The sequence below is a fragment of the Eriocheir sinensis genome, chromosome 49 (assembly GCF_024679095.1).
Source record: "Eriocheir sinensis breed Jianghai 21 chromosome 49, ASM2467909v1, whole genome shotgun sequence".
Classification (NCBI taxonomy): Eukaryota; Metazoa; Arthropoda; class Malacostraca; order Decapoda; family Varunidae; genus Eriocheir; species Eriocheir sinensis.
The window spans coordinates 2405144-2433134 of NC_066557.1; the positions used below are offsets into that span (position 1 = coordinate 2405144).

The window sequence follows — 27991 nt, forward strand, 5'->3', positions numbered from 1 at the left end:
GCAAAACTCCCGAACGACTACTACTACTACTACTAAAGGAACGTCGAGAGAGAGAGAGAGAGAGATCCCGGGCAGTCCATTACCTGAGGCCGCCCACTCCTCGCTGCCGGGTAAGTGGCCCAGGGAAGTATGAATCTCGTTAGCTCAAGTTGACGCCTTGCTCCAGTCTGTCCCGCGGGCATACTCGCTTCAGCACGCTCCCTTCTCACCCTTTCTGCCTTAGACGTGTTATTCATGGGGTCGGTCTGCCCCAAAGAGACTATAGTCTCCTTGGTAAACAACAAGGGAGAAGGGAGGAACATGCCATCCCAACCCCCAGGCAGGACAGTGTGTGATTGTACAACTATTAGTACATGTGTAGGTAGCACCATGAAACTAAAATGATACAATGGTAGGATTGTTTCAGTCCTTGTAGCTGTGCCTCTCTCACAATGGTTTCCATAGACAGTACAAAGGGAGGGCGGTTATGACAGCAAGACACACATAATGGCAGTGTGTGTGTGTGTCTTGCTGTCATAACTGATGGTTTCCTATAAGACGACTGACTGTTAGCTGTCTTCTCAGCGGCCTTGAAGTTAATTTATAAACTTTGTATCCACTCTGTGGCATGTTGCTACACCCGAAGGCTAGGCAGCAAGGCATTGTTACATTAAAAAAAGCAGCCGAATCCGCTTCCAAAATAGGTCAAATTATTTTTTTTTTTATCCCTCAGTTCAAAGTCGGCGCGGTGCTCGAAGGGCCAAAAATGGTGCCGCCTATGTCGGGACTGTCTCTATCAAAGGACTCTAGTCGCTCGGTACTCTCTCTGGTATTATTGTAGGAGTACACCAGTCTAGAGATGGCTTTTCTTACCCTGACCATTAGAAAGAGCTCCGCATTCTGAGTAAATTCATCCCCATAAACACCCCTCGGAAATCATTTATAACGGAGGGAGGGAGGGCGGTCAAGGCCAGGACGTGACACACGACCGCTCTGATGGTTGATGGGTTACTGCCCGCCGACCCACCGCCGCCTCCCAGCCCCAGCCTTGTGCTACAAATTTACCGTTTTAGGTTAGGTTAGTTTTAGGCAGGGGTGTGGAGTCGGATTTTCAAAACTCCGACTCCGACTCCGACTCCAGTAAATTTAAATGTTGCGACTCCGACTCCGACTCCAGTAAATTTAAATGTTGCGACTCCGACTCCGACTCCAGTAAATTTAAATGTTGCGACTCCGACTCCGACTCCAGGAAATTTGAAGGTTGCGACTCCGACTCCGACTCCGTTTTTTTTTTTTTTTACAGTATGATATATATATATAAAAATATATATATATATATATATATATATATATATATATATATATATATATATATATATATATATATATATATATTTTTTTTACCATCCTTGGATATCACTTAGCAATTATCCTCCATGATAGAATTAAATATACACATTAGCTCATGCAAAACACCATAAAATATGGCAAAAGGGATACCTGTACTATCTGTTGTCAGGGTGGTTGTTGCGGCATGTACCGCCCTCCTTCCTTAAGGTATATCCTCAAGAAAATACAAAATAAAAAGCATGAAAAAATATTAAAAATACCAATATTCCCGCAGACTGTTTGATTGGACATATCTTCCAAAACGTCAATTTCTCCCAATTTGTAAGAATCTCCATGAAGTGAAATCTTTACTAAAAAAATTAGCACGTAAAGGAGTCGGAGTCGCTCATATTTTTACCGACTCCGACTCTGACTCCGACTCCGACTCCGACTCCGACTCTGACTCCAATTCCGACTCCGACTCCGACTCCGGCCAAAAGTAGCCGACTCCTCGACTCCGACTCCGACTCCGACTCCACACCCCTGGTTTTAGGTTAGGTTAGGTTAGGTTAGGTTAGGTTAGGTTAGGTTAGTTTTAGGTTAGGTTAGTGTTAGGTTAGGTTAGTGTTAGGTTAGGTTAGTTTTAGGTTAGGTTATGTTAGGGTTATGTTTAGTTTAAATGCACCTGTGTGGACGAAACTAGTTTTTTCTGGTAGATTTCGGTCTGTTTTGAATGAATGTGCTCTAAATTTTTTATCGCAAATCATTAGTCTCTTGGTTGGAAGGGGGGGGGGGGTAAAAAAAAACACGTGATTTGCGATAGAAATGACACGCATATTCATTCAAAACAGGCCGAAAACTACCGAAAAAAACTAGTTTCATTCGGAAATGCGAGACTGGTGAAGTGCTACAAATTTACCCTCTCTCTATCAAGGGACTCAACTCAGCATCGCACCGAATTTGAAGAGGTATTAAAAAAAAAAAATCTTTTAGAAGCGAATTCGGCTTTTTTTTTTTTTTTTTTTTTTTTCAACGTAGCAACGCCTTGCTGCCCATGTAGCAACAGGCCACAGAGGGGATACAAACTTTATAAATTAACTGCAAGGCCGCTGGTCACCGTCAGGTTTATGCCAGATATGCAGCGTGTGTGTGTCTTGCTGTCATAACCACCCTCCTACTGTACTGCCTATGGAAATCATCGTGAGAGGTGCAGTTACAAGGACACCACAGGTCCAGACTGGACCAGATTGATGAGGGAAGCTGCCGCCAATATGGCCTATGTTATTGGATGTGATCTCCCCCACAAGGCTCCAGCTGTTGTAATAGACTCACAATGAATATTTCAGTCTCATACAGGCCACAGTCTCCTAGACTGGACGTGTTACAAGATTTTGGCAGAAAATAAGGTAACTTTTGGTGTATCATACGTCTTTGTAAAACTCCAGAATCCCACCCAACTCTGACGGTTAACATTATTTTTAAGAGTATATTTGCTAAGCATCACTGATAACTATTTCCATTATTAATACTCGTTTCTGAGATTATCCATGCGGGGAAAAGTTACTATTTTACCGTGATGGGTTACTACTTGCTCGTGTGATTGGTCTTCGTCCAGTAACTCCTCTAGATAGGGTTGTAATTACATCTTTATTTAATAGCCTAATGTATGATGTTGCACAGTCTTCATTTCCACGGAGTAGGATACCAATATCATTGTAATATGCTGGACACTTTTTTTTTACAATACACTTTAAAGCTATTTTAACCCTCCATTACTCACCTGGTTTACTCACCTGGTTGGCTACCCCAGCTTAGTGTCATGGTTCACATATCAGTGGTATATAGTAGGATAGCCCGCAACTTCCGGCACGCCAGCCCATCAGTTCAATTAAGGACATTATGATTTGTACAAAAATAACGGGTGGAATTGTGTGCCATGTGCAGCTAGGTGTTAAGCAAGGTGTATAGATATGAGTTCGTTACAGAACAATGTTAATAATGGGATGAGTTTTGACAGAGGCAGGTAATTATTCCGTGTACGAGAACAGTGACTGTTCAAGGGAGAGGTGAAGGCCCCGTTTAAATGCCTGGATTGTGCCAGCGCTAACAACGCTGTCTGGGAGGGAGTTCCAGTGATCAATGCACCTAACACTGAAGACTCTGCGTCTACACTCAGTGGAGGTGTGTGGTTTGGCTAATTTGAATCTGTGGCCTCTGGTAGTAGTGACTGGGGAGATAGTAAATAGATCAGACGGAGAAATGGCACACTGATCATGAAAGATCTTCCAACATTTAATGAGGACTGCTCTCAAGAGTCTGCCTTGTACAGAGTATAGGTTAAGAGCCTTGAGACAATCAGCATAACTTAGTTCAGCCAGGCCATCTATGTGCTTGGTCCAGCGGCGCTGCACTGACTCCAACAGCCGCAGGTCACCCAGGTATCCAGTGTTCCAAACTGTTGACCCAAACTCTAGTAAAGGTCTTATGTGTGACTTGAGGATGGCTAACATAAAGTCACTGGAGTGACAGAGAGTAGATATGAGTATGTTATTGGCTAATCCTGCAGCTTTATTAACTGTTGTTCTTATATGTGCATGAAACTTGAGGGTGTTGTCGACTAGAACTCCCAGGTCTCTATGGGTGTCAGCCAAGGACAGATCAGAGTTATCTAGGTGGTAGTGCTGAAGAGAGCCCACAGCTGTCCAGTCAGTAGAGCCACGTTGGCATTGTAGCACTACACACTTGGATGGGTTAAAGTTTAGCCCCCACGAGCTAGCCACCCTGGAGACACTATTAATATCTCTTTGGAGAGAACCGAGATCTTCAGCCAAAGGGTAAGTGGCATTGTGCCGTATCTTCATATACAGCTTGAAGTCGTCCGCAAAGAATTTACACTTAGATTTAACATGTGAAGGTAGGTGGTTGACATATATAAGGAACAGGAGTGGGCCCAGTACAGAACCTTGTGGAACTCCACTACAGATCAGTCTAGATGAGCTAGAGGAACCCGATATTGACACTTGCATGATTCTGCCCGTCAGAAAGTCAGAGATCCAGTCAAGCAGCCGACCACCCACACCCAGATATCTTAGTTTGTCTATAAGAATGGTGTGACAAACAACATCAAAGGCCTTGCTAAAGTCAAACAAGACAACATCAACGACAGCACCCAGGTCAAGCCAAGAGGTTACATCATGGTATACCAGTAGGAGCTGATCGTCAACAGTTCTGCCACGACGGAACACAAACTGGTCAGCAGACAAGATCTGGTTAACTTCTAGGAACTCATATAGGTCTTTAGCTATAATCCTTTCTAAAGTCTTACAACATACTGAAGTAAGGCTAATTGGCCTATAATTGAGAGGAATATGTCTGGATCCCTTCTTAAAAATGGGCACAATGTTGGATTTCTTCCACTCAACAGGCAACCTACCCTGGAGTAAGGACTGCTTGAAAATTAATTGAAGAGGGGTAGCCAGATTGGGACAAAACTTAAGGAGACAAGGATGTAGACAATCAGGGCCCATGCTTGAATTGACATCCAGTGAAGTAAGTCTCATCCTAACTTCCTCTAGAGATATAGTTACATTATCAATGGTTGCAAGTGAACGTTGATGGGGAAAGGGAGTACTTGGATCCTGGGTGGCATACACTAGACTGAAACTAGAGGCAAATATCTCAGCCATTGCACCACAGTCCGCAGTCAATTCTCCATTGTCTAGCTTAAGTGGACCCACTGATGGTGCACCAATCTTTTTCCTCCTTATGTATTGGTGTAATAGTTTGGGTGATTCCTTTATCTTGTGAGTGAGGGATCTCTCATAAGCTATTTGTTGGGCAACATAATAATTACGGAAGCTCTGATTTTTCCCATTAAATTGCTCCAGGGCAAGAACAGCCTGATGGGAGTGTCTGCCATAGGTTGATCTATTAAGCTTATAAGCCAACCAGGCATTTTTCCTGGTAGTCTTTAGGGAGTTGGGAGGGTGTTGACGGAACTGGCGGGGGCGATCTTGAGAGACTGGAACATACTTAGCAATAAGGTTTGTAAGAATAAACTTTAGTCTTGAAAGCATATCATCTACAGATATATCATAAAATTCAAAATCCCAATCAGTATCTTGTAGAGACTCATTTATCTTGTTATATTTACCTCTATGCCAGGAGTACTTAACATGATGGACAAGATTGACCTCAACACTATTTTCAAAGTAATACTGTATAATTAAGGGACAATGGCCACAGCTGGGAAAGTTAGGCAAGACCTCCACATCACCCACCCTATCATTCTCGCTGGTTAAGACCAAGTCTAGGGTGTTGCCGGAGGACACAAATGTCGGGCTCTTTACCCACTGGTGAAGACCCAGAGTGATAAAGCACTCCATAAAGAGTTTGTCTAGGGGAGGATAATTCATGGTCATGGCATCACTATGATGCCAGGCAATAGCAGGGAGATTAAAATTGCCGAGTATCAGCACTTCCTTGGAAGGACAGAAGTTGAGAAGAATTAGAATGAAACATATTTATATGGCCTTAGTATTTTACTGTACTATTTTTTTCAACAATAAGTATTTTAGATGGGATAATATTTACGAAACCTTAGCCACCTATGGCAAAGTTAATACATACATCATGGATTTCTTTTTGGTCCCTGAATGCAGTGCAGTGACAAGTGACTTCCGGAAAGGAGAAAGAATCCAATTCAGGGACTATTTATCGTTGAAAATAGGGGATAATAATTCACGAAAGCGTCGCCTCCTCTGGCAGTGGCCACCATGGCGATGGTGCTGCCGATGTTGCGAGAACTACCTCCTCGCAGAAATGAGGGTAAAATTCTAGTGTTTGCCTATACTTCCCCCACCCCCCCATACAAGCCTGGGGACCTGGTGGGAACACAGGGTTTTGGGTGGGGGACACGAAATCCGTCGCAATCGCGTATTTTTTTCAATGTGTGTGTGTGTGGGGGGGGGGGGGGGGGGATAAAAATTCCCTAAATTTAGTGATTTTTCTTCCCACCACCACTAAAATGAGCGTTTGCGACGAATTTAGTGTTTCCCATACGGAAACCACGCACTCACTGGATCCCCAAGCTTGTTTTGGGAGAGAAGCGTAGTGAACCCACCAAACGATGCTCACCTCACCATCTGGCGTGGCGCCGGAGGCCATCTGTGCTCACATAATCCGCCTACACCACACTCATGCCCTCTCTCTCTAGTAGGTTGTCACCTCATCGCAAGGTTTCTGTCCTCCAAGTAGAGTCTGTGGCACCAAACACACTGTATCTTCATTGTTTATCACTGACACAAGCAAAACTGCCGGCTAGCCGTGATCTGTCCAACGCCGCGCCTTAAACAGTACTGCGGGCTCCAAAACATTGCATTTCAACTCTAGTTGATATCAAGTTGAAGAAAGTGACGGTCGAGCTTGTTTTTGAAGGAGTCAATCGTGTTACACTGGACCACTGACGGTGAGAGCTTATTCCATTCTCACACTATAACGTTGGTGAAGAAAAATTTGGTGCAGTCTGAATTTACTTGTCTACATTTGAGTTTTACGCCATTGTTCCTCTTACGCAAAGTGTCATCGATCATAAACAATGTTGATTTGTCTACATTCGTGAAACCATTAAGTATTTTAAAACATTCGATCAGTTTTCCTCGGAGGTGACGTTTCTCAAGAGAGAACATGTTAAGGGTGGAAAGCCTTTCTTCATAAGATTTGTTGCGCAAGGAAGGGATCATTTTTGTTGCCCGACGCTGAACACCTTCTAATTTAGCAATTTCCTTTGCATGGTGGGGAGAGTGAGTGGAATTGCGTGGTTTCCGTACGTTATAAAAAAAACGGAATGTATGAAATTTCCCTTCATCTAAGTAATTGTAAGGAATTTCCCTACATCTAGTGTATTTTTCAACTCGACTCCCTTTGTGCCTGGTTTTGTCGGTATTTTGGGTTTTTGATAATAGTGCACTGTCAAATTTAATTTGTTTGTGTAAACCACCAGAGTAAGCATGTAATTTTCTTTCACTTCTGAAACATCAAATCTTTCAAAGAATAATTTTTGGTCACTGATTTTGTTCCGAGGCTCTCTGAGCTGATTGCTGGTGTGAATATCATCCTTTCACAAATCCCACCTCGAGTTTGAGGAGCATCCACGGGGCCAGGTGATTTAGGCATCACCCGAACCTAACAATGGGCAAATGATGGGGTACATACTTTTTTTGTACAAGTGGTGGCGATGTAAGTTTGGTTTTTTTTTTTTTTTTTTTTTTTTTTTTTTTTTTTTTTGATTTTTTTTTTAATTTTTTTTTTTTTTCAAGTATGTTCTTATCTTAACATTCATTTAATACACATTCATACCTTTTCTGTCATTTCTGATTCACTGATTTGAGTGAAATTCTATTGTGATAAAACGCACAGTAAAAAAATGGGGGGTAAAAATAAAAAATGAAAATGGTAGTGTATATCTCCATGAAATATACAATGAAAGCTAAATATAAATATTCACATCACACAGTCTGTGCCACGGCGTCAAAAATGTAAAAAGTAAACTATATAACTTATGAAAAAATACTATAAGGTATATGCCCTCTGGTCTCAGGTGTACAGACTGTTCTCAGCTCAATTGTGCCAGATTATGGTTATCAGCGATTTCCCGTCCCCCTCTACCTTCTTTCTGCCACCCAATACTGTCTTATTTATACTAATTTAAAGTTAAAGTTGTTAGATTCTGATGTTTCAATAGTTGGGTCTGGCAAGGAGTTAGCATCAGAGGGCACTGCTCTCAAGGTACAACAATCTAAGCTTATATTATATCGTATTTTATATATTTCTGTATTTGATTATTCAATGTGTGTAAAAGAAAACTCGAATTTAAGTTTTGGTTGTGTTTTTGTTATAAAAGTTCTTTTATGGTGTTAAGGATAACATAACAGGCAGACCCCAACAATTCTGGACCTCTCTTCGCCTCCTCCCCTCTCAACTCCTCTAAATGTTTCTCTCCGTTGGGCTCCTCTGATCATAACAACCTTCTTATCCTGTCCCTATGCTCTCCTGGCTCCTACCTCTGGACCCACCGAGGCTGTGCTTCTGGCATTTGCTTCAGCTCAGTGGGACTGACCTGAGATGGAGGATTCTTTCCAATGGAATGATTACTGCTTCCAGAGAGAGGGAACCCTCTGTGTGTGCCCAGTACATCACAGGATTCTCTATCTGGAATGGAATCATTCACGTTCTTTCTCTCAACTCATGCCTAAATAGCCTTGGTTTTTTAATCATGCTTTCTCGTGCTATTAAAGATAGAGAGAGGCAGGTCATAAGGTTCAGAGCCTTGAACTCCCTTTGACCTTTTTTTTCATTTCAGCCCAGAGAGAATGGTAATCTCTTCTCTCCGACTACCAAACTTTTTTTTTATCAGAAAAAAATAAACATCTCCTTTCTTCTTCTTCTTCCTGTGACTTCATCTAGCCAAGCCAAAATATCTCCTCAATTTTCACTTCTTCCTTTTCCTCCTCTCCTTAACCCTGATGGCAGCACTGCTGTCTCATCTATTTCTAAGGCTGAACTCTTCGCTTAAACTTTCTGTAAGAACTCCACCCAGGACGATTCTGGGCATATTCCTCCTACTCATCCCCACTATGACTCCTTTATGCCTGTTATTAAGATTCTTCCAAATGATGTTTTCTATGCCCTCTCTGGCCTCAACTCTCAGAAGGCTTATGGACCTGATGGAGTGCCTCCCATTGTCCTTAAAAACTGTGCTTCTGTGCTGACACCCTGCCTGGTCAAACTCTTTTGTCTCTGCCTATCAACATCTACCTTTCCTTCCTGCTGGAAGTATGCCTTTGTACAGCCTGTACCTAAGAAGGGTGACCGTTCCAATCCCTCAAACTACAGCCCTATAGCTTTACTTTCCTGTCTATCTAAAGCTTTTGAATCAATCCTTAACTGGAAGATTCAAAAGCACCTTTCCACTTCTAACCTTCTATCTGATCGCCAGTATGGGTTCCGCAAGGGACGTTCTACTGGTGATCTCCTTGCCTTCCTAACTGACTCTTGGTCATCCTCTCTTAGCCATTTCAGTGAAACCTTTGCTATTGCGCTGGACATATCAAAAGCTTTTGATAGGGTCTGGCACAAATCTTTGCTTTCCAAACTACCCTCCTACGGTTTCTATCCTTCTCTCTGTACCTTTATCTCCAGTTTCCTTTCTGACCGTTCTATTTCTGCTGTGGTGGACGGTCACTGTTCTTCCCCTAAACCTATTAACAGTGGTGTCCCGCAGGGTTTTGTCCTATCTCCCACTCTCTTTCTGTTGTTCATTAATGATCTTTCCAAAACGAACTGTCCTATCCATTCTTACGTCGATGACTCCACTCTGTATTACTCAACTTCTTTTCACAGGAACTTAACGATTCAAGGCTGGAGGCAACAGAACGCTTAGCCTCGGACCTTACTATTATTTCCGATTGGGGCAAGAGGAACCTGGTGTCCTTTAACGCCTCAAAAACACAGTTTCTCCACCTATCCACTCGACACAATCTTCCAAACAACTATCCCCTATTCTTTGACAACACCCAGCTATCACCTTCTTCAACACTAAACATTCTCAGTCTATCCTTAACTCAAAATCTCAACTGGAAACTTCATTATCATCTCTTACTAAATCAGGTTCCTCTAGGCTGGGCATTCTGTACTGTCTCCGCCAGTTCTTCTCCCCCGCACAGTTGCTATCCATTTACAGGGGCCTTGTCTGCCCTCGTATGGAGTATGCATCTCATGTGTGGGGAGGCTCCACTCACACAGCTCTCCTTGACAGAGTGGAGTCTAAGGCTCTTCGCCTCATCAGCTCTCCTCCTCATACTGATAGTCTCCTACCTCTCAAATTCCGCTGCCATGTTGCCTCTCTCTATCTTCTATCGATATTTTCATGCTGACTGTTCTTCTGAACTTGCTAACTGCATTCCTCCCCCCCTCCTGTGGCCCCGCTGCACACGACTTTCTACTCATGCTCATCCCTACACTGTCCAAACCCCTTATGCAAGAGTCAACCAGCATCTTCACTCTTTCATCCCTCACGCTGGTAAACTTTGGAACAATCTTCCTTCATCTGTATTTCCTCCTGCCTACGACTTGAACTCTATCAAGAGGAGGGTATCAGGACACCTCTCCTCCCGAAATTGACCTCTCTTTTTGGACACTCCTTTGACCTCTATTCAGGAGCAGTGAGTAGCGGGCTTTTTTTATGTTTTTCTTTACGCCCTTGAACTGTCTCCTTAGCTGTAAAAAAAAAAAAAAAAAAAAAAAAAACTACTAGTTAGGAAATGTACTGAATCCTGGATCGGCTACAGTGATGTTAGGTGCGCCTATTTGACCTCAGTACTAACCAATTACATCAGGAAGGCCTGTAAGTTCAGTTTTTTGGGTGTTTTTCACATAAACTGTATAAAGTTTATGCCTTTTATTATTAAATCATAGAAGGGAAGTCCACTAAGGGTGGAAAACTGTCTATAATAATCCGTTTTCAGTGATATTAAATATTCGGTACTCGCGCTACCAATGGTCATATAGATTTCAAATTAACATCAAAGGACAGGTGAGGGTATGTACTTTGCAAAGATACTTCATTCATTCTTGTGTGTTAAGTAACAATAAAGGTATGCAAGGTTGAAGTGAGGTATGTTTTAGCCTGAATATGCGAGTGGGAGGACAGGCACGGCAAACAACCCCGTGCCTTAAGGGTTAAATATGCTCCCCCACCCTAAAGTCTCTGCGAGCTCTTTTGCAGCTGCGGCAGCGGCACTGTCGCCATGGCGGCCACCACCAGAGGAGGCGACGCTTTCGTGAATTCTTATCCCCTATTTTCAACAATAAATAGTCCCTGAATTGGATTCTTTCTCCTTTCCGGAAGTCACTTGTCACTGCACTGCATTCAGGGACCAAAAAGAAATCCATGATATAAGTATTAACTTTGCCAGAGGTGGCTAAGGTTTGGTAAATTTTCCCCTTCAGATGAATTAAATTCAATATTACTGAATGATAATCCTAATTGGTGAATTATCTTCACAATACCTTGGAATCGCACAGAACATTTATTGCATTAGCTAAATTCTAGTGTGTGTGTGTGTGTGTATGTGTGTGTGTGTGTGTATGTGTGTGTGTGTGTGTGTGTGTGTTTGTTTGCGTCTTTGTATTTACTTATTTGTAGTATAAGGGAGAGCAGTGAAGATTTGGCAACTTTTTAAAAAAAATTTTTTTTAGAAAAACAAAGTTAACCCTTTCCACTCGTGACACAGACATCGGCATCACAGTATGGAAAGGGTCAAGAGGAAATGGAAGAGGATTAATCCTCTTCTGAACCTCTCAATCCTTCTCTAAATTCCTCTTAATCCTCTTCCATTTCCTCTTAAGAGGTTTAGAAGAGGATTAAGAGGAAATGGAGGAGGAGGATTAAGAGGTTTAGAAGAGGACTAACGGTGACGGCATTGGACGCCCATCAGACGCCGACGTCGGCGTCGTTGGAGTGAAGGGGTTAAAGTAGTGTAATTTTGTTGATCTCAAAATATTTCTTCATCATTTGGCTCTTTAGGTTATTAGTATGTCACTTGTAGCTATTTCCAGTTTTCAGCAGTAGGCGATGAAACACAAAGTTTCTAAATCATCCAAGCCATCCCAACCCATGGTGATGGTTCGGCCAGGGAGGTGGGATGGTATGGACACTAATATTACTCGGCATAATATTAACATAACTTAAGTTTGATTGGCTAATAAACAAGAATATATCTATTACAAGACATTTGTATAACCACAAAAGTAACCTCTCAATATTTATAGGAAAAAGTTAATTAAAAGCAGAACTAAGAAATATCTCAAGAATTTTGCAATTATGGCTTCCTTCTCCTCTCACAAGCATAATATCTGAATATAAATCAACCAAATTACCCTTTTAATAACTTTTGCAACACCTGTAGTGTTTAAATTGATATATAATTAACAAAAATCATGAAAAAATCAGCTGTCCAAATCATCATGACACTAAAAAAATGAATGAGTGGTCACACTCCACTTCTAGCACGAGAGCTGGGTGTTCGTGTTATACAGCAATACCTTCGCTGTGCATTGCTACGTCACCATAATAATGCACATCTCGCTACTTGCCATGTTCCTGAAGTGAGAACTTACAATACACCCTGAAAATATTACATACGATGCTAAAAAAAATAAAAAAATAAAAATTGGACTTGTGTCGAAAAGAACAGCTCTGAGGGCATGGTTGTCCCATGTGGGGCACACAAAATCTCGCAGCACTCAGCCCCATACGTTTTACAATAAATGCGATGTCCAGACCGGGCCTGAGCTCAAGCTCGGTCAGTCCTATCTCCCAATCTATTAGATTTGTCTAGCTTTTCTTTCATTTAATGGATACTGCCTGCTTCCATACTGTGTGTGTGTGCGTGTGTGTGTGTGTGTGTGTGTGTGTTTGTACGAGGTGCGTTCAAAAAGTATCCGACCTTTAGAAATAAAGAAAAGAATTTTGTATATTTCACAAATTTTATTTAATCACCCTTAAAGTACTCTCCTTGGGAGTTCACACACTTCTCCCAGCAGTGCTGCCACTGCTGGTAACATTTCTGGAAATCCTTAACTGTAACAGTGTAGAGCTCTGCCGTCGCTTTCTTCATAATTTCCTCTTGCGACTCAAAACACTTCCCTTTCAGGGTTGTTTTCAGTTTAGGGAACAGCCAGAAGTCAAGGTGCCATGTCTGAAGAATAGGGAGGGTGTTGAACAAGCGGAGTGTTGTTTTTGGAAAGGTGACTGTGTGCGAAGAAAAAGAACGGAAATGTGGGCAGTGAAAAACTGGCAGCTTCACCAGGATATTGAACCGGCTCATTCTGGCCACCTGATCCAAGGTTTCCTTTCCAAAAACAACACTCCGCTTGTTCAACACCCTCCCTATTCTTCAGACATGGCACCTTGACTTCTGGCTGTTCCCTAAACTGAAAACAACCCTGAAAGGGAAGTGATTAAATAAAATTTGTGAAATATACAAAATTCTTTTCTTTATTTCTAAAGGTTGGATACTTTTTGAACGCACCTCGTATAATGAAATCAGTGCCCCCTTCCACACACCCATCATTACTTTGCACTAATTTTCTCAGCATAGGCTAAGGTTTACTGCAAGCAGGTAACAGAAAGGAAGGGAAGTGCCTTGACATTGATGGAGCTTGCATAGTGTGTTTAAGGGTCTTCATCTCATCAACTCCTCTGATCTTACTGACGGTCTCTTACCTCTTAAATTCTACTGCAGTGGTGCATCTCTTTATATACTCTACAGATATTTTCATGCTGACTGCTCTGCTGAACTTGCTATCTGCATGCCTCCTCACCCTCCTGCAGGCCTGCTGCACTCGACTTTCTACTCTTGCTCACCCCTATAGTGTCCAAATCTCTTATGCAAGAGTTAACCAGTACTTTCATTATTTTATCCCTTCTGCTGGTAAACTCTGGAACAGCCTTCCTTTGTCTGTATTTCCTCCTGCCTATGATTTGACCTCCTTCAAGAGAGGAGTGTCATGATAGCTACCTCTTCTCCAGAAATTGACATTTCTTTTAACATCTTATTCTGTTTTTGTTGTTGGAGCAGCGCATCGCAGGCTTTTTTTTTGACTTTTTGTTTTGTGCCCTTGAGCTGTCTCCCTTGCTGTAGAAAAAGAATAAAAAAAAGATGTACATGGGCTTGCCGCTCATCTATGCCATATTGACCCTGAAGCCTATGGTGGCTCAGAACCCATTACTTACTGACATCTGCATAACCAGATTTTACCTTTCTCAGGTTTCCCAGGTACCCATTTATCAACAAACCTGGAAGGGAGAATTAACAGCTGGTTGAGTACCGGTATATGCCAACTGCCCTGGCTGGGACCTGGCTGGGCCCATGGATTTATAGCTAGGCGCACTAACTGCTTCACCATAGACGTCCTTTAATAGGTGAGAATTTTAGTAGTGATAGTTTCCTATCTGTTCAGTTTATGTGGCCTTATGTTTCTTTAAGAAAATGTCAAAAGGTATCCTGCAGGTTTGTTTTTGGTCTTGTGTGTGCCAGTATATCACTAATTTCTTACTGGGGTTAGCTTATAGACAAGAATCATTGTTTACTCCCTTACCGTAAAACAGGCTAACTTCGGACATTTTTAAAGGTTTTCATAAATAACTTTAAGTGGAATTGTTCTAAGAAATCTACGTTTGTGACAATATGTTGCTAAGGCAAGTGGCTTTCTTGCTTATATAAAGAAGAAAAAAATAGTGTTGATAGGTGTAGTGCAATTTGTTATTTTTACAGTGTCTGAAGTTACCAGCAAATTTGCCTAACTTTGGATGAGGTCAGACAACTTCGGACACGCATTTCTTTTTCCACGGTAACACCCAGCACTTAAAACCTCGGCCAATGTCGGACACTAAGATTGCGGGTTTTCATATCTTTTTTTGCCCATTCCAACAAGTTTTTTGACACTTTTCCAGTATATGTTCTCTTTGTTACACAGGGTTGATTTTTCACTTCGTGGTATCATTTTTAATTTCACAATCTTGAACTATAAATGTACATTTATCCACAAAATTATTATGTCCCAAGTTACACTGCCTTTCCAAATTGTCCGAAGTTCACCTTATTTCCCACAAAAAATTAGAAATGAAAAATTTTGTTATGTGTAAAAATTTTGTGTCAAAATTTTGCTAAATAACTTTTAAATGTGCTACCTTTGATAGTTGTACCTTAAAACCATAGGTTTCAATTTTCTGTAACTGTGTATGTGTGTTCCACACATACAAAGTTTGTAAAGGTAAAAAAAAATACAAAATATTGCTTTCGTTAAAGAGTCAAACCTCACCATTTGGGCACATATGGGCGGTCTGAAGGTGCGCAAATGGCGAACTTAATAACCTATGGAAAAAAATACATATGGGTGGTCACGGCCCAAAACCCCCCTACCAGCAAAAGAAAAGAAAAAAGGTCTGCTGGCAGGAAACACATCATACTCACGGCCAATCTCTCGCTTTTTTCTTCCGCTGTCCACCTTCTTAATCACTTCCACCTGTGCTATGGTCATCATCGGGTTCTTCCGGGGTTTACGGCCATAGCGTTAGTCTTCCCCATTTCCTTCCCATCCCCATCCCCATACATGGGACTGGGGTATGGATAAGCCGCCCCGTCACCTTCCCATCCCTGGGACAGATATGAGGGCCAGCCCAAGACCAGTCCGCACGTCATAACATTGTGGGCAGCACTTTCAAACCAATAATTACAGAAATATAATAATCAGAAAATGAAAGAAATAATGCATTTTTCACACACCATTGTATTCATATACATTATATATCATAAAACAAAACAATAGTGTTGTCGATCTACAGGTAAATAACAAGTAACGCGGGTAAGTTAATTTATGAGACAGGTTGGTATCCATGACTGGTCACACACACCTGGGCAGCCACATAGGGGTTGCCAAGTCATGTCATTTATGGCTTTTTTGTCTTAAATCAAGGTGGTCGCCAAGAAATGCTATTTTTTATGGTATATGTTAAGTATTCCCATAATGTCATATTTAGTCATCAATCTGCCGTCTTTTGCCATTCTCGGGGACAATTACAAAGGAATTTTCAGGAATAACTTTATAAACTAAAACAAATATATTAACATATCAGTCATAAAAATGTTCTGGTACTTTTCAATACAGTAAACCCTCAGTTATCCTTGTGCACCATATCCGACCTTGCCAGTATCCGGGAGTTTTCAAAAATATTTGATTTAAAAAAAAAAATTAAAAAAAAGATGTCGCGCGCCGCCAAAAGTCGTTCAAATTGCCCGCGTGATACCTCTAAGCTCTGCCCGGGCGACGTACCGCACCCGTAAGGCGCACCCCAGCTTGCACGTAGCAATGATATTGACGTCCTGGTGCAAAGGTTTGCAGGAAAGCTGTGTTCTTCGCAGTACAACTGGCACGTAAACATCCTTGCCGAGCGCTGCAGACCATATCGAAGTGACGAGAGTCAAGGCAGTGCTGGTTTAAATGGCAGGATTGTCAAAGGACTGTTTAAATGAAACACACAGTTCGGACCCTAGCTTAAGCCTTGATGACTGCTTAAATCCAGACTGGACTAGGTGAGTAGGGCTCCGTCCCCATGGAGAAGGCGTGCGGGTCCGCTAGCACTCCTGCAGGAGTCAGGGTGGAAAAAGAAATGCAGATAAATACCGCCCTCGGTCCGACATGTGAAAGAAGGATTTTACCATGCTTACGGTAGGGCGAGTAAAGGGGCCCGCAGGGGTTCGGGAGCCCCGTGGGCCAGCCCGATCTGGAGGTGCGGGCTGGCCGTAAATCGTGGTTACTTCTTGTGGCTGGCCTCCCCGTGGTCCCGCTGGATGCACTGTGCAGGGGGTACCTGCCCCCCCTGGCTCGCAAGGGCAACACAGTGTAACTAAACAGCCACAGATCACCGCGCAAGTGGATGCGCCAGGTTGTCATTGACTCCTTGGTTATCCTCCCCACTCACACTCAGAGTGGGGCGTCCTGGCGTACTTCCCTGGCGTCTGTGGGCCTTCGGGCTCATTGCCAGGCTTAAAAGGGTAGCGCACTGGGGTGCCTGCCCGGGCGTCCATATAGAAGCCTGCTTTGAGCACTTGATGCCCATTGCTGGCCCAGACCACTTCGGGTATCACTCTGGTATGCCTTCTGGTTGACCCGGGTTGTAAAGCCCGCGGTACTCATAGCCACAAGGTTGCTAACGCAGCTACGCAGCGATAAAGCCACGGGCGCGTACCTAAGAACAGCACAGAGCGTTGGCCTTCCAGTTTTGTAAAACTGGACCCGTAAAAAGTTTCTTGTGGCAGTGCTGGGTCTGCTAGAAAGCCTACATTGTAAACATGATGGTGCAGACTTGGGCGGTTAAGCTGCCACAAATACCTGGGCTTTTCTGGGTTGGGTCCAGGGCCCGCTGCTGTGATTGGCCAGGCAGGGGAACATTAGCTGCTGCCTGTGAACATGGGGCTAGGCACCCCAACAATGGGTTAGTGGCTGAGGCTGTCGCGCCTAATTGCCGAATCCCAAGTAACAGATCCCCCCAAGGTGCAGCAGGACTGCAATAAGGCAGGGAGAGATTGCCGCAAGTGCTAACAGTGACGACGCTGCTTGAACCCTTTTCTCAGTGCCCGGAGCACTTCAATCGCGTGCATTTCACTCCCTGATGCAGACTGACTGCTACAAAGCCATGGGGCATACCATAGTATGAGTATGGACAGAAGCACCTATGCAGAACTGTTGGTGCCTTTATGGCAGGCCATGATCGAAAGTTGGATTTTCGGGTCCGTACACTTAACCTACACCATATCCGGATTTTTCATATATCCGGGTGCCCCCGTGGCTCTATTAACCCGGATACGAGAGGGTTTACTGTATATGTCCTTCTATAATAACAAATAGAACACTATTTATTCATAAAATATGTGAAGGGGAGCTGAAGATGTCCTGCTTTCTACCCCGCGGAGTTAACACTTTTCCGACCCCATCCGGTCCCTCACAGGGTAACATAAAGCAACCCCAACTACATGGGGATGATTAACACTGCGGTTTATGGCCACGGGAAGGGGAAGGGAAGGGAACGGGAATGAGGAAGACTAACGGCCATAGTGTTAGTCTTCCCCATTCCCTACCCGTCCCCATCCCCATACGTGGGACTAGGGTATGGACAAGCCGCCCCGTCACCTTCCCATCCCCGGGACAGATATGAGGGACCAATCTGCACATCATAATAATGTTGGCAGCACTTTCAAACCAATAATTACAGAAAACAAAATAAGTAATGCATTTTTTACACACCATTGTATTCATATACATTATATATCATCAAACAAAACAATAACGTTGTTGATCTACAAGTAAATAACAAGTAACGCGGGTAAGTTAATTTATGAGACAGGTTGGTATCCATGACTGGTCACACACACCTGGACAGCCACACCGGGGTTGCCAGGTCGTGTCATTTATGGCATTTTTGTCTTAAATCAAGGTGGTCGCCAAGAAATGCTATTTTTTATGGTATATGTTAAGTATTCCCATAATAATGCCATATTTAGTCATCAATCTGCCGTCTTTAGCCATTCTTGGGGACAATTATAAATGAATATTCAGGAATAACTGTACGTTAACAATCAAATGGAAACACCAGAGTCTTTACAAACTAAAAAATATATATTAACTTTAGCAAAGTTTGCGATATAATATCAGTCATACAAATATTCTGATACTTTTCAATATATGTCCTTCTATAATAGCAAATAGAACACTATTTACTCATGAAATATACGAAGGAAAAGCCGAAGATGTCCTGCTCTCTACCCCGGGGAGTCAACACTTTTCCCACTCCATCTGCACCCTCACGGGGTAGCGTAAAGCAACCCCAACCACATGGGGACGCTGTCCACTACAGTTTATGGCCAAGAGAAAGGGAAGGGAAGGCAACGGGAATGGGGGAGATTAATACTACGGCTGTTACACTACAGCCGTTAGGCTTCGATGATGCTGCGCACAGCATGATGGTGGTGCAAAGGTGAGTCAGAAAACATTGAATAATCGCAGTCATCACGAGATGAGGAGAGACGATTGGGTTATGGCGGGAAACGACATGTTGTGTACGTTGACAGTGTTCTTCATTGGTGGCAGAGGGCGCGCTGGTGGTAGACAGCTGTAGCTCGCCAGCGGACGCCATTTTGCTGGCAGAACAGCTAGTAAACGTCCTCAGAAGATCAACGGATGCCATTTTGCTGGCAGAACAGCTAGTAAACGTCCTCAGAAGATCAACGGATGCCATTTTGCTGCCCTAACAGCTATAGTCCGTTTCATTCCGTCTGGCCACTCGCGAACGTGGATGCGGCACCTGTGCATTGTGTGTTCGTGATTGCGTGAAGATCAACTTTATATTTTCAGTGATATATTTAAATGTTTGTGCATACAAAAAAAAACTTAAGCCATCATATATGAACCGCACACAGAAGATTTTCATCAATAATTACCATACAAGCACATGAAGGAACAATTTTATTATCCAACAGTATAATCTGATCATACTCAAATGATCTATTGCCTTTCAGATACTCATATTTCATCTCATTCAGGTATAGGCTACATAAATTAAGTGATATGCGGCTCTGCAAGTGTCTATACATAAGGAATTTTGACGTGTTGCATTTAAATAACATGGGTAGCCTAATATTCGAAATAGCCTAGCATTGCATTCAACAATTATAGGCTACTCTTTCATGTTATTAATCGTTATTTGCATGCAGTAAATTATTAAGATACCCTTTACTTGCACTTGCAGAGCCAGATGTCTTTTAATATACCTGAAATGAGCTATCAGTCAAAGAATTTGAAAAAACACAGATCGCTTGAGCATAATGTGACTATGTTATTTGATACAGTCTTGTCTTTTCGCGTGCTTGTATGTTAGATTATCGATGCAAACGACAGTTTTTTGTATACATAAATATTCAAATTATTATTGAAAAATAAGCTTGAATGTCTATCACAACAGTTGATTTTTACGCATACATGAAGTAGAAATGCGCAGGTGCCACATCCATCAAAATTCCCGCTTTGTTGGTGGCCAGACGGAATGAAACGGACTATAGTAAATGTCCTCAGAAGATCAGCGGACGCCATTTTGCTGCCAGTGAGATGCCGTTACCATAGCGGCGAGGTGCACGAATGGCAAGACCACCTGCCCAAATGGTGGGATGATGGCCGCAAATTAAGGCCACGCAAATGGCGAGGGCGCAAATGGTGAGGTTTTACTGCACAAATATTTTTATTCTAAAATAAAGTTGATAGAACTATATTTGCTACATATATTTATACCATTAGTATTCTTCTCAATGCCTTTACTTTTATTTGTAAATAATGTGCACTTATTTTCCCATGAAATTGATTAGTTACAATAATTTATCCACAAACGTCCGAAGTACGTAACCCCAAAGTCCGAATTTACCCGGTAATACCCACTTTTGTTAGTATAGTATTTTCATCGACAGTTCTAACAGTACAATAATATCAGTCCTTGGGTTTGTATTATTACCTATGAGACCATCATGGATATGTGAATGGGTTTGTTTACTCCGGTCTCATTGCGTATGGAGTATGCATCTCACGTGTGGGGGGGCTCCACTCACACAGCTCCATTGGTTAGAGTAGAGTCTAAGGCTCTTCGTCTCATCATCTCTCCTCCTCTTACTGATAGTCTTCTACCTCTTAAATTCTGCCGCCATGTTGCCTCTTTCTATCTTCTGTCGTTATTTTCTGACTGCTCTTCTAAACTTGCTAACTGCATGCCTCCCCCCCCTCCCGCGGCCATGTTGCACACGACTTTCTTCTCATGCTCATCCCTTTACTGTCCAAATCCCTTACGCATGAGTTAACCAGCATCTTCACTCTTCCATCCCTCACGCTGGTAAACTCTGGAACAATCTTCCTTCATCTGTATTTCCTCCTTCCTATGACTTGAACTCTTTCAAGAGGAAGGTATCAGGACACCTTTCCTCCCAAAATTGACCCCTCTTTTGGCCACCTCCTAGGATTCTTTTTAGGAGCAGCGAGTAGCGGGCTTTTTTTTTTTATTGTTTCCTTTTTTTTGTGCCCTTGAGCTGTCTCCTTTATTGTAAAAAAAAAATACAAATGAATTTCATTTGTTGGTTCCAATATACATTCATAGAGTCTGCTAAGTCAATACTCAGTATAGCATACTATACTCTTTAGTTTCTGTTATTTTGAACATTTGAACTTTTTAAAGGAAAGTGGAATTATTCAGTCATGTATCATGATGCTCATGGCTTGAGCAAGTTAATGGATACTGCAGTGAGGTATGTACTTAGGATAGGAAGAAGGTCCTGCATGGATATTTGTTTGGAGGAATCTCTGGGGTTGGCATCTCAGGGTGGGGTTAGATGTGTGCCCATCTGGTGATTCTCCCTATTGATGGATTGATGTGCAGGCAATTCACTTGTATAGGATTACTATAGGATGGCTAGAGAAATCCTGCTTAACACAAACACACTTAGAATCACTTTCCTATCCCCCACAAAAAAAAAGTATGAAAGGACTTATGTGTTTAAGATATTGGTAGGACTTGTATTGAAATCACCTTCACATACCTAGAGGTGAGATTCAGTAGGTAGGTTTGTGTTGATAAGTGAGCCACAAACTACCTTATGTTAGGTCTGTATGGTACAGAAAGAAATATTTTGCATTGGGTGCTTTTTGTCTGTACTCCTGCTCATTGATATGAAGCACTAATTATTCTGCTTTGTGTCTCTGAACATTGTCAGTGGGCAGAAGCACAGATCACAGCCAACAACATAAAGAAAACAAAGGTTACTCTGCTGCCAGTAATCAGCATGATTACTGCCACACAAATCATCCACCACTTTCAGGTTATAACATTTTCCTCTCACTTTAATAATTGTACCCTATTTACTTGTCTATAATATCATTAATATGAAAAAATGGTGGTTTACCTCTTAGAACACCATTTTGAGAAGAAAAAAATTATATATCAGAATTACATCAGTTGGATTGTTTTTCAGCACCATTTTTCATAGTATGTCCTTAACCCTAAGTGTACGGGGGTCGTTATATAAATCATCAACACTGGCCATGACTGCAGGTGTGTTTATGTAACACAAGCCATTTCCCACTGGAATATTTCAGTGATTGTAGCAAAAACAGGTCAGTCGTATGTGCTTCTGCTTTTCTTAGCATATTTTTTTAGCATATCTCTAAAACTACTGAACATAAACTGTACTGCACTGAAATCTGACATTTTTGTTGATCAGTGTATTTCTCTTCATCCAGAAATACCTGGAAAACATACAGTAACATGATTAATGCACCCTCACCCACATTCCCAGCCCTTCTTCCACTTAAGCTCAAGTGATAACTTACATCAATTATTGTCAATCTCTAGCTAAGCCAAATCTAATGAGACCAAAATGAGCCTGATTGGTGTGATAGTACTGGAATAATTGAGCTCAGGAAAAAATAACAAGCATTTGACACCAACTGAAAAAAATTATCAGGCCTTGGAGTTACTGGGACAAATACCCATAGTCTAGGGCTTAAATATGCAATCCTATTCCCATAGCATAGTCTACATAATTCATACACAGGTCTACTTTTTCTCTGTAGTCTTAAGGTTAGTACCCTCTCGAGTTTCGCGATCCTCGAGTTTCGCAGTTAGTCCTAAATTCTTACCATCCCAACAGTCGCGCATTATCACCCCGAGTTTCGCGCTGCTTTGACATGTACGGGTCACGTCTACTTACCATCGGCGTCACGCACGCTACCTTAAAAGGTAGTATCACACTGGACGTTTTCCTCCAAATATTGTGGCTATGGCAAGAGAGAGAGAGAGAGAGAGAGAGAGAGAGAGAGAATTATTAACATGTTAACCGCGTTTGAACTTCCCGCTGCCTCCTCCCTGTCTTGTTTGGTTCAACTCGGCGCAGCCTCAATACCACGCGAGCCCCAGACCCGAGAGGAGGTGTGTAGCTTGACTGGTTATGAGCCCCTCTTGTGAAAGGCGAGATAGAGAGGATGAAAACAAGGAGAAAGGAGAAGGGTGTGGGGAGGGGGGGTCAGAAAGGTCAGGGCTTTGGTCAGGACATGACCTGACTCAGGTCAGGTCATGTCCATACCTGTCACACACACACAGAAGGTGAAATGAGAAGGATGTGGGGAGGATGGGGCAGAAAGGAGAGTCAGATCAGGGCTTTGGTCAGGATATGAACTGACTCAGGTCAGGTCATGTCCTGACTTGTCACACACACACACACACACACACACACACACACACACACACACACACGAGGGGAATGAGAATGGTATTGGGAGGGAGGGGCAGAAAGGAGAGTCAGATCAGGGCTTTGGTCAGGATATGACCTGACTCAGGTCAAGACATGACATGACTTTCCCTTCTGCCCCTCCTCCCCCATCCTTCTCATTTCCCTTTCTGTGTGTGTGTGTGTGTGTGTGTCATGACATGACCTGATTCTCCCTTCTGACCCTCCCCCCCACACCCTTCTAATTTCCCCTTTTGTGTGTGACACACACCCAGAAAACTTGCCGGTTGCCCAAGCTGCCGCCAACGCGGTGGGAAGAAAAAGGCCCAGTGTGACACCAACCTACGGACAACCGACAACTCGCTCCTGGATGGGCATATGGGCGTTGCCAGTAGCCACAATAGTTAGAGGAAAACGGCCAGTGTGACACAGCCTTAAGGCAGTGAGGCCGCTGATTGGGTTAGCGCCGGTGATGACGTCATCGGACTCCCAGCGAATCACAAGTGTGTTTTCAGAGCTCAGCCAATCGTAAGGTTTCATCTGTGGCTTTAAAACGACCCATTCTCTCTTCCTGTTTTTGTCCTTTTTCCAAGGTACGTATTTTGAGATAAGGGAGTAAAGGAGGAAAAAAAGTGAGCTCCGGGAGGTAGCATGAGCCAATTATAATGGCGGCACTATAAACAGTTGCCTGCTCCATGACGGGCTTGGGGCCAACAAACAGGCCCAGATGGATAGTCTACCGGCGCCATAGGCCACATGTAAAAAAAATTTTTTTTAAATCCACAGGTCGGAACAAATGAGCGCTTTTTCAGTGTTTTCAATACCTCGAGTTTTGCGATCCTCGAGTTTAGCGCTATACCTTCGGAACGAAGTGAGCGCGAAACTCGAGAGGGTACTGTACTTTTAACTCATAAGGTGACATAAGCCTGTCATCAAATTATATGTAGGAATGGGCTAATGTCAGGTGGAATGACATTAACATTACTGGATGGTGAAATATTTTTTATCCTCTCCAGCATGGAGTTTGCCCTCCTGCCACTTAGCATGGTTGGATTATCAAGAGATGAAGGTTTTCCATGAGAGGAATGCTGATGGTACATGTGGTTTGTACTCTGAAGATAGTCCAGAATATCAGCTATCAGTATGATAAAATGTAATACAAAGACAAATTCCTGAGTAGAAAACAGTGCTTTTTGTTACTTAACTATCATATTACAGCCCCCCTAAAATATACCTTTTTTGGACTCTTCTTTTCTTGTATTTAATCTTTATATTTTATTTCATTTGCATTAACTTGTATTAAAGCAATTATTTTATCACTCATTAATTACTCCATAAATGATCTCACCATCTCGTATCCCTGGTAGCGTGATCCGGCTTAAGTTGTTGTTGGAGACTGGAGTTCGGGGATAAACAAGGGAAAAGAAAATATACATTAATTTAAAATTAAATGAAAATAATTGCTTTACGCAATATTCTATGTTCAGACGATCATAACACTGGCATATTCAGCAATGGATGCAACATATGACAAACGACATGTCTTAAACATACTACTACAATATGTGCTCAGTTGTTGCCAATAATAATAACACTTGTCGTTCCACAAGCAGTGGTTTGTATCTCTCTGCTTAAATCACAATCATTATGTACTCTCTTCACAAAATCCTAATAACACATTCCTATAGTATAATCTACTACAAGTCACGGAAACACCAAATTATACCACACCCAGTGGTTTTACCTTTTCTTTACATCGCAAACAAATAATCACAATCCTGTCCCACTCACAATCCTACTACACATCTCCTACATTATAATCTCCAGGACAATACAGTCGGTTTCCCTTAGATTCTCGAATTTCTACTCACGATTAAGATCACAACACCCATTGTCGGCTGAGTGAGTAGCAGGTCTGCTTGAGGCAAGAACCAAGCTCGGTCTACCCATACCACTGATTTCTAGACCACATTTTTCTTTGCTTGAGGCGGACTTACATCCTTGACACGCCCTTAATTTTCTACATAACCAATGGCCAATACATCCTGTCACACCCATCTGCTTGCTCATTATGTTGTATTGTTTTACTTCTGCTATTCGTGAGTTAGTCTTAAGACACTCCCTCAGTGATTTTTCTGTTAAATTATTGGCTCATAACATGTCGCCATGACTGACGTCACGGGTCAGAGTCTTTTTCAATGGTTGTTCACACTTTCTGACCACGCCCACTGGGTATCTGTTTTCTGTATCTGAGTCTGGGTATCTGTTTTCCTTTACCCTCGTTGTTTCCCTTGAGATGTTTACACTGTTATATATGTCACCCTTCTTGTTAGTGTTTGTCCTGTCAGATGTTTACACAGTTGTATATCTCTCATTCCTCTCTGGGTATCTGTTTTCCTTTATCCTCATTGTTTCCCTCCTTGTTAGTGTTTGTCCTATGAGATGTTTACACAGTTGTATATCTGTCACCCTACTTGTTAGTGTTTGTCCTGTCAGAGGTTTACTCTGTACTGTTATGGCTATTCCTCTTGTTTGTTCGTTTTCTGGTTCCCGACACCCTGGCCCTTTTGGTCCTCTTACTAAATGGAGCTGTCGTATTACCCACACAAAGGATCTTCCTGTGTCCAGGAAATAGTTTTATTGTTATAATGATGGCAACAGTCATGATGTGCTTGTGGACAATTGATTCAGTTGTTAGTGCTAGCAGGCAGCTCCTTGTTGTCCTTTTGGTTAGACTTACCTTTCATTTGTGAAACAATTGTTGATAAAACTCTCTCTCTGTCTTTTTTTATTTTTTTTATTTAAACATAGGCACATGTATAATATTTACATACCCAAAGGTGCACTGTCGTGTGCTGCCTATTCAAAGGGCAGAATAAAATCTATATAAAAAATAACTACATAAACTCTCTCTCTCTCTCTCTCTCTCTCTCTCTCTCTCTCTCTCTCTCTCTCTCTCTCTCTCTCTCTCTCTCTCTCTCTCTCTCTCTCAAGAAACAGGAAGTGCATCAACGCCTGTATCGGAAAAAAGCAGTACCAAGGTCAGAGAAAACATAGCAGCACAAAGAGAAGTGAGAGAAATGGATAAGCTTAATGCAGATTTGGAGAAGGAGGAAAAAGAAGAGGAGGCAGAGAAGACGAGGAAGAATGTACGGGACTCCAGTGAGGACTCGGACTGGGACCCCTCTGTTTACGGTCACTCTAAGAATAGACTGAAGAAGAGAGGCCGACCAAGGGGGCGACCGAAAAGTCGAGGAACAACTCCGAGGGGCCGTCAAGGTGGCAGGAGATGGATTAGGGTGAAGATTTGTGACACAGTGCAAGAAATTGTTGAGAAAGATGGGTACTGCCCCAGGCGTGTGTTTGGTGCCAGGCAAATGCACTTTGATTGGAAGGCTCAACCCATGAAAAACTGCTTCGACCTCAAAACAGTACACCACCCCCCTGTGCCCATTCCCTTCCCCCCAGACATCCTTACCGTTTTCCTGTGTGCCAATGTGGAAGGGGACATGCGTCTCCCACCACTTATTGTGTACCCTAGTCCACCCTCTCCTGAGGTCAAGGCAGCCAATCCTTCGCTAGTGTGGGAGACGCACCCCGAGGCCAATGTCACCCTGGAGGTTTACAGTAAGTGGCTGGAGACACACTTTGCGCCAGCTGTCACCGAGTACTGCCGAGAAAACAAACTGGAAGAAAAGGTATTGCTCCTTGTCCACCCGAGGCTCCTTGACCCTCTCCTTCCCCCACCGCCCACTGCCATCAAGGTGACCCGGCTGGGGCCATATAGCACTCACCCGTTTGAACAAGGTGTTGCGGATGCTATTCAGAGTCATTACAATATGAACCTCATGTCTCAGTACTATAAGCTCCTCTTTAGGAATGAGCCAGAAAAAGTTTTAAGGGACTTTTGGACGACCTGTGATCTGAAGAAGGCAATTACAAGTTTGTCGAAGATTTGGAAAGATGTCAGCCAAAGGATTCTGCAGGATGCATGGCAGAAGGAGTGGCCAGAGGGTGTGCCTCCTCTCCCTCCACCACCCCCTAAGTCCGTGAAGAAAAAGGCTGCACCTCAGAAAAAGAAGCCTAAGCCTAGCAGTACTTCCAGAAAGAGACCACCACCCCTTTCTCGCTCTTCATGCTCACACACTAACACTGCCTCCCACACTACAGAGCTAGACCCACTTTCTATCACTCCACACACATCCACTACCACTACATTCCATGCTACAGACAATCAGCTAAATCCTCTGTTTCCCACCTCAGATACACTCACTGATACTGCTTCTCCTCACACTGTAGAACTGGACCCCCTTTCTCTCACTCCACACACATCCACATACTCCTACAACACACCAAGCATGCCCACAGATCCACCTTCCCAAATGCCAGATGTTAAACCCACAATCAGCTCCCTCCTGCCTGCCGGTTCATTTCAAGTGCCTCAAGAGGTGGAGAGACTGCTCATGAAAGCCACTCGCCTAGCCTTAGAGAAGGACCCAGACCTAGGACGCAGCACGAAGCTCTGTTTGGGAGTCATGAAGGCATTAATGGCATGGACTGATCAACAACAAACTCCTCCTTCCCACCTGTGATATTATTCTCAAGTTAATACAATTTATTTTTTCCTTCATATTCTGTTATTCATCATCATTATGAAACTGATGAATGATGTATTTAATGGAAAGAGTGTAAGACTCGTAGCTCGGATTCACAACTCTCAATATGTCATGATCTGACACCTGTGTCTGTGTAAATTTTCAGTGTAATAAAATATTCCTGAATACCAATTTCACTGCTTCTCTTTT

General features: G+C 42.7%; 1 protein-coding gene across 9 annotated transcripts; it reads left to right on the plus strand.

Moving 5' to 3' along the window:
* Positions 1-27974, plus strand: LOC126981698 (uncharacterized). 9 transcript variants are annotated; one of them, XM_050833134.1, is made up of 4 exons: positions 1-110; positions 14139-14293; positions 19999-20136; positions 26187-27974. In XM_050833134.1, exon 4 carries the CDS (start codon positions 26267-26269, stop codon positions 27776-27778), a length of 1512 nt encoding a protein of 503 aa, XP_050689091.1. In that variant the 5' UTR covers positions 1-110; positions 14139-14293; positions 19999-20136; positions 26187-26266; the 3' UTR covers positions 27779-27974. The 9 variants fall into 9 exon arrangements, with proteins under 9 accessions (XP_050689091.1, XP_050689083.1, XP_050689088.1 ...); XM_050833126.1 differs by lacking the exon at positions 19999-20136 and adding an exon at positions 24203-24289 and having other exon boundaries at positions 26181-27974; XM_050833131.1 differs by lacking the exon at positions 19999-20136 and adding an exon at positions 24203-24289.
* Positions 27975-27991: the final 17 nt, after the last annotated feature.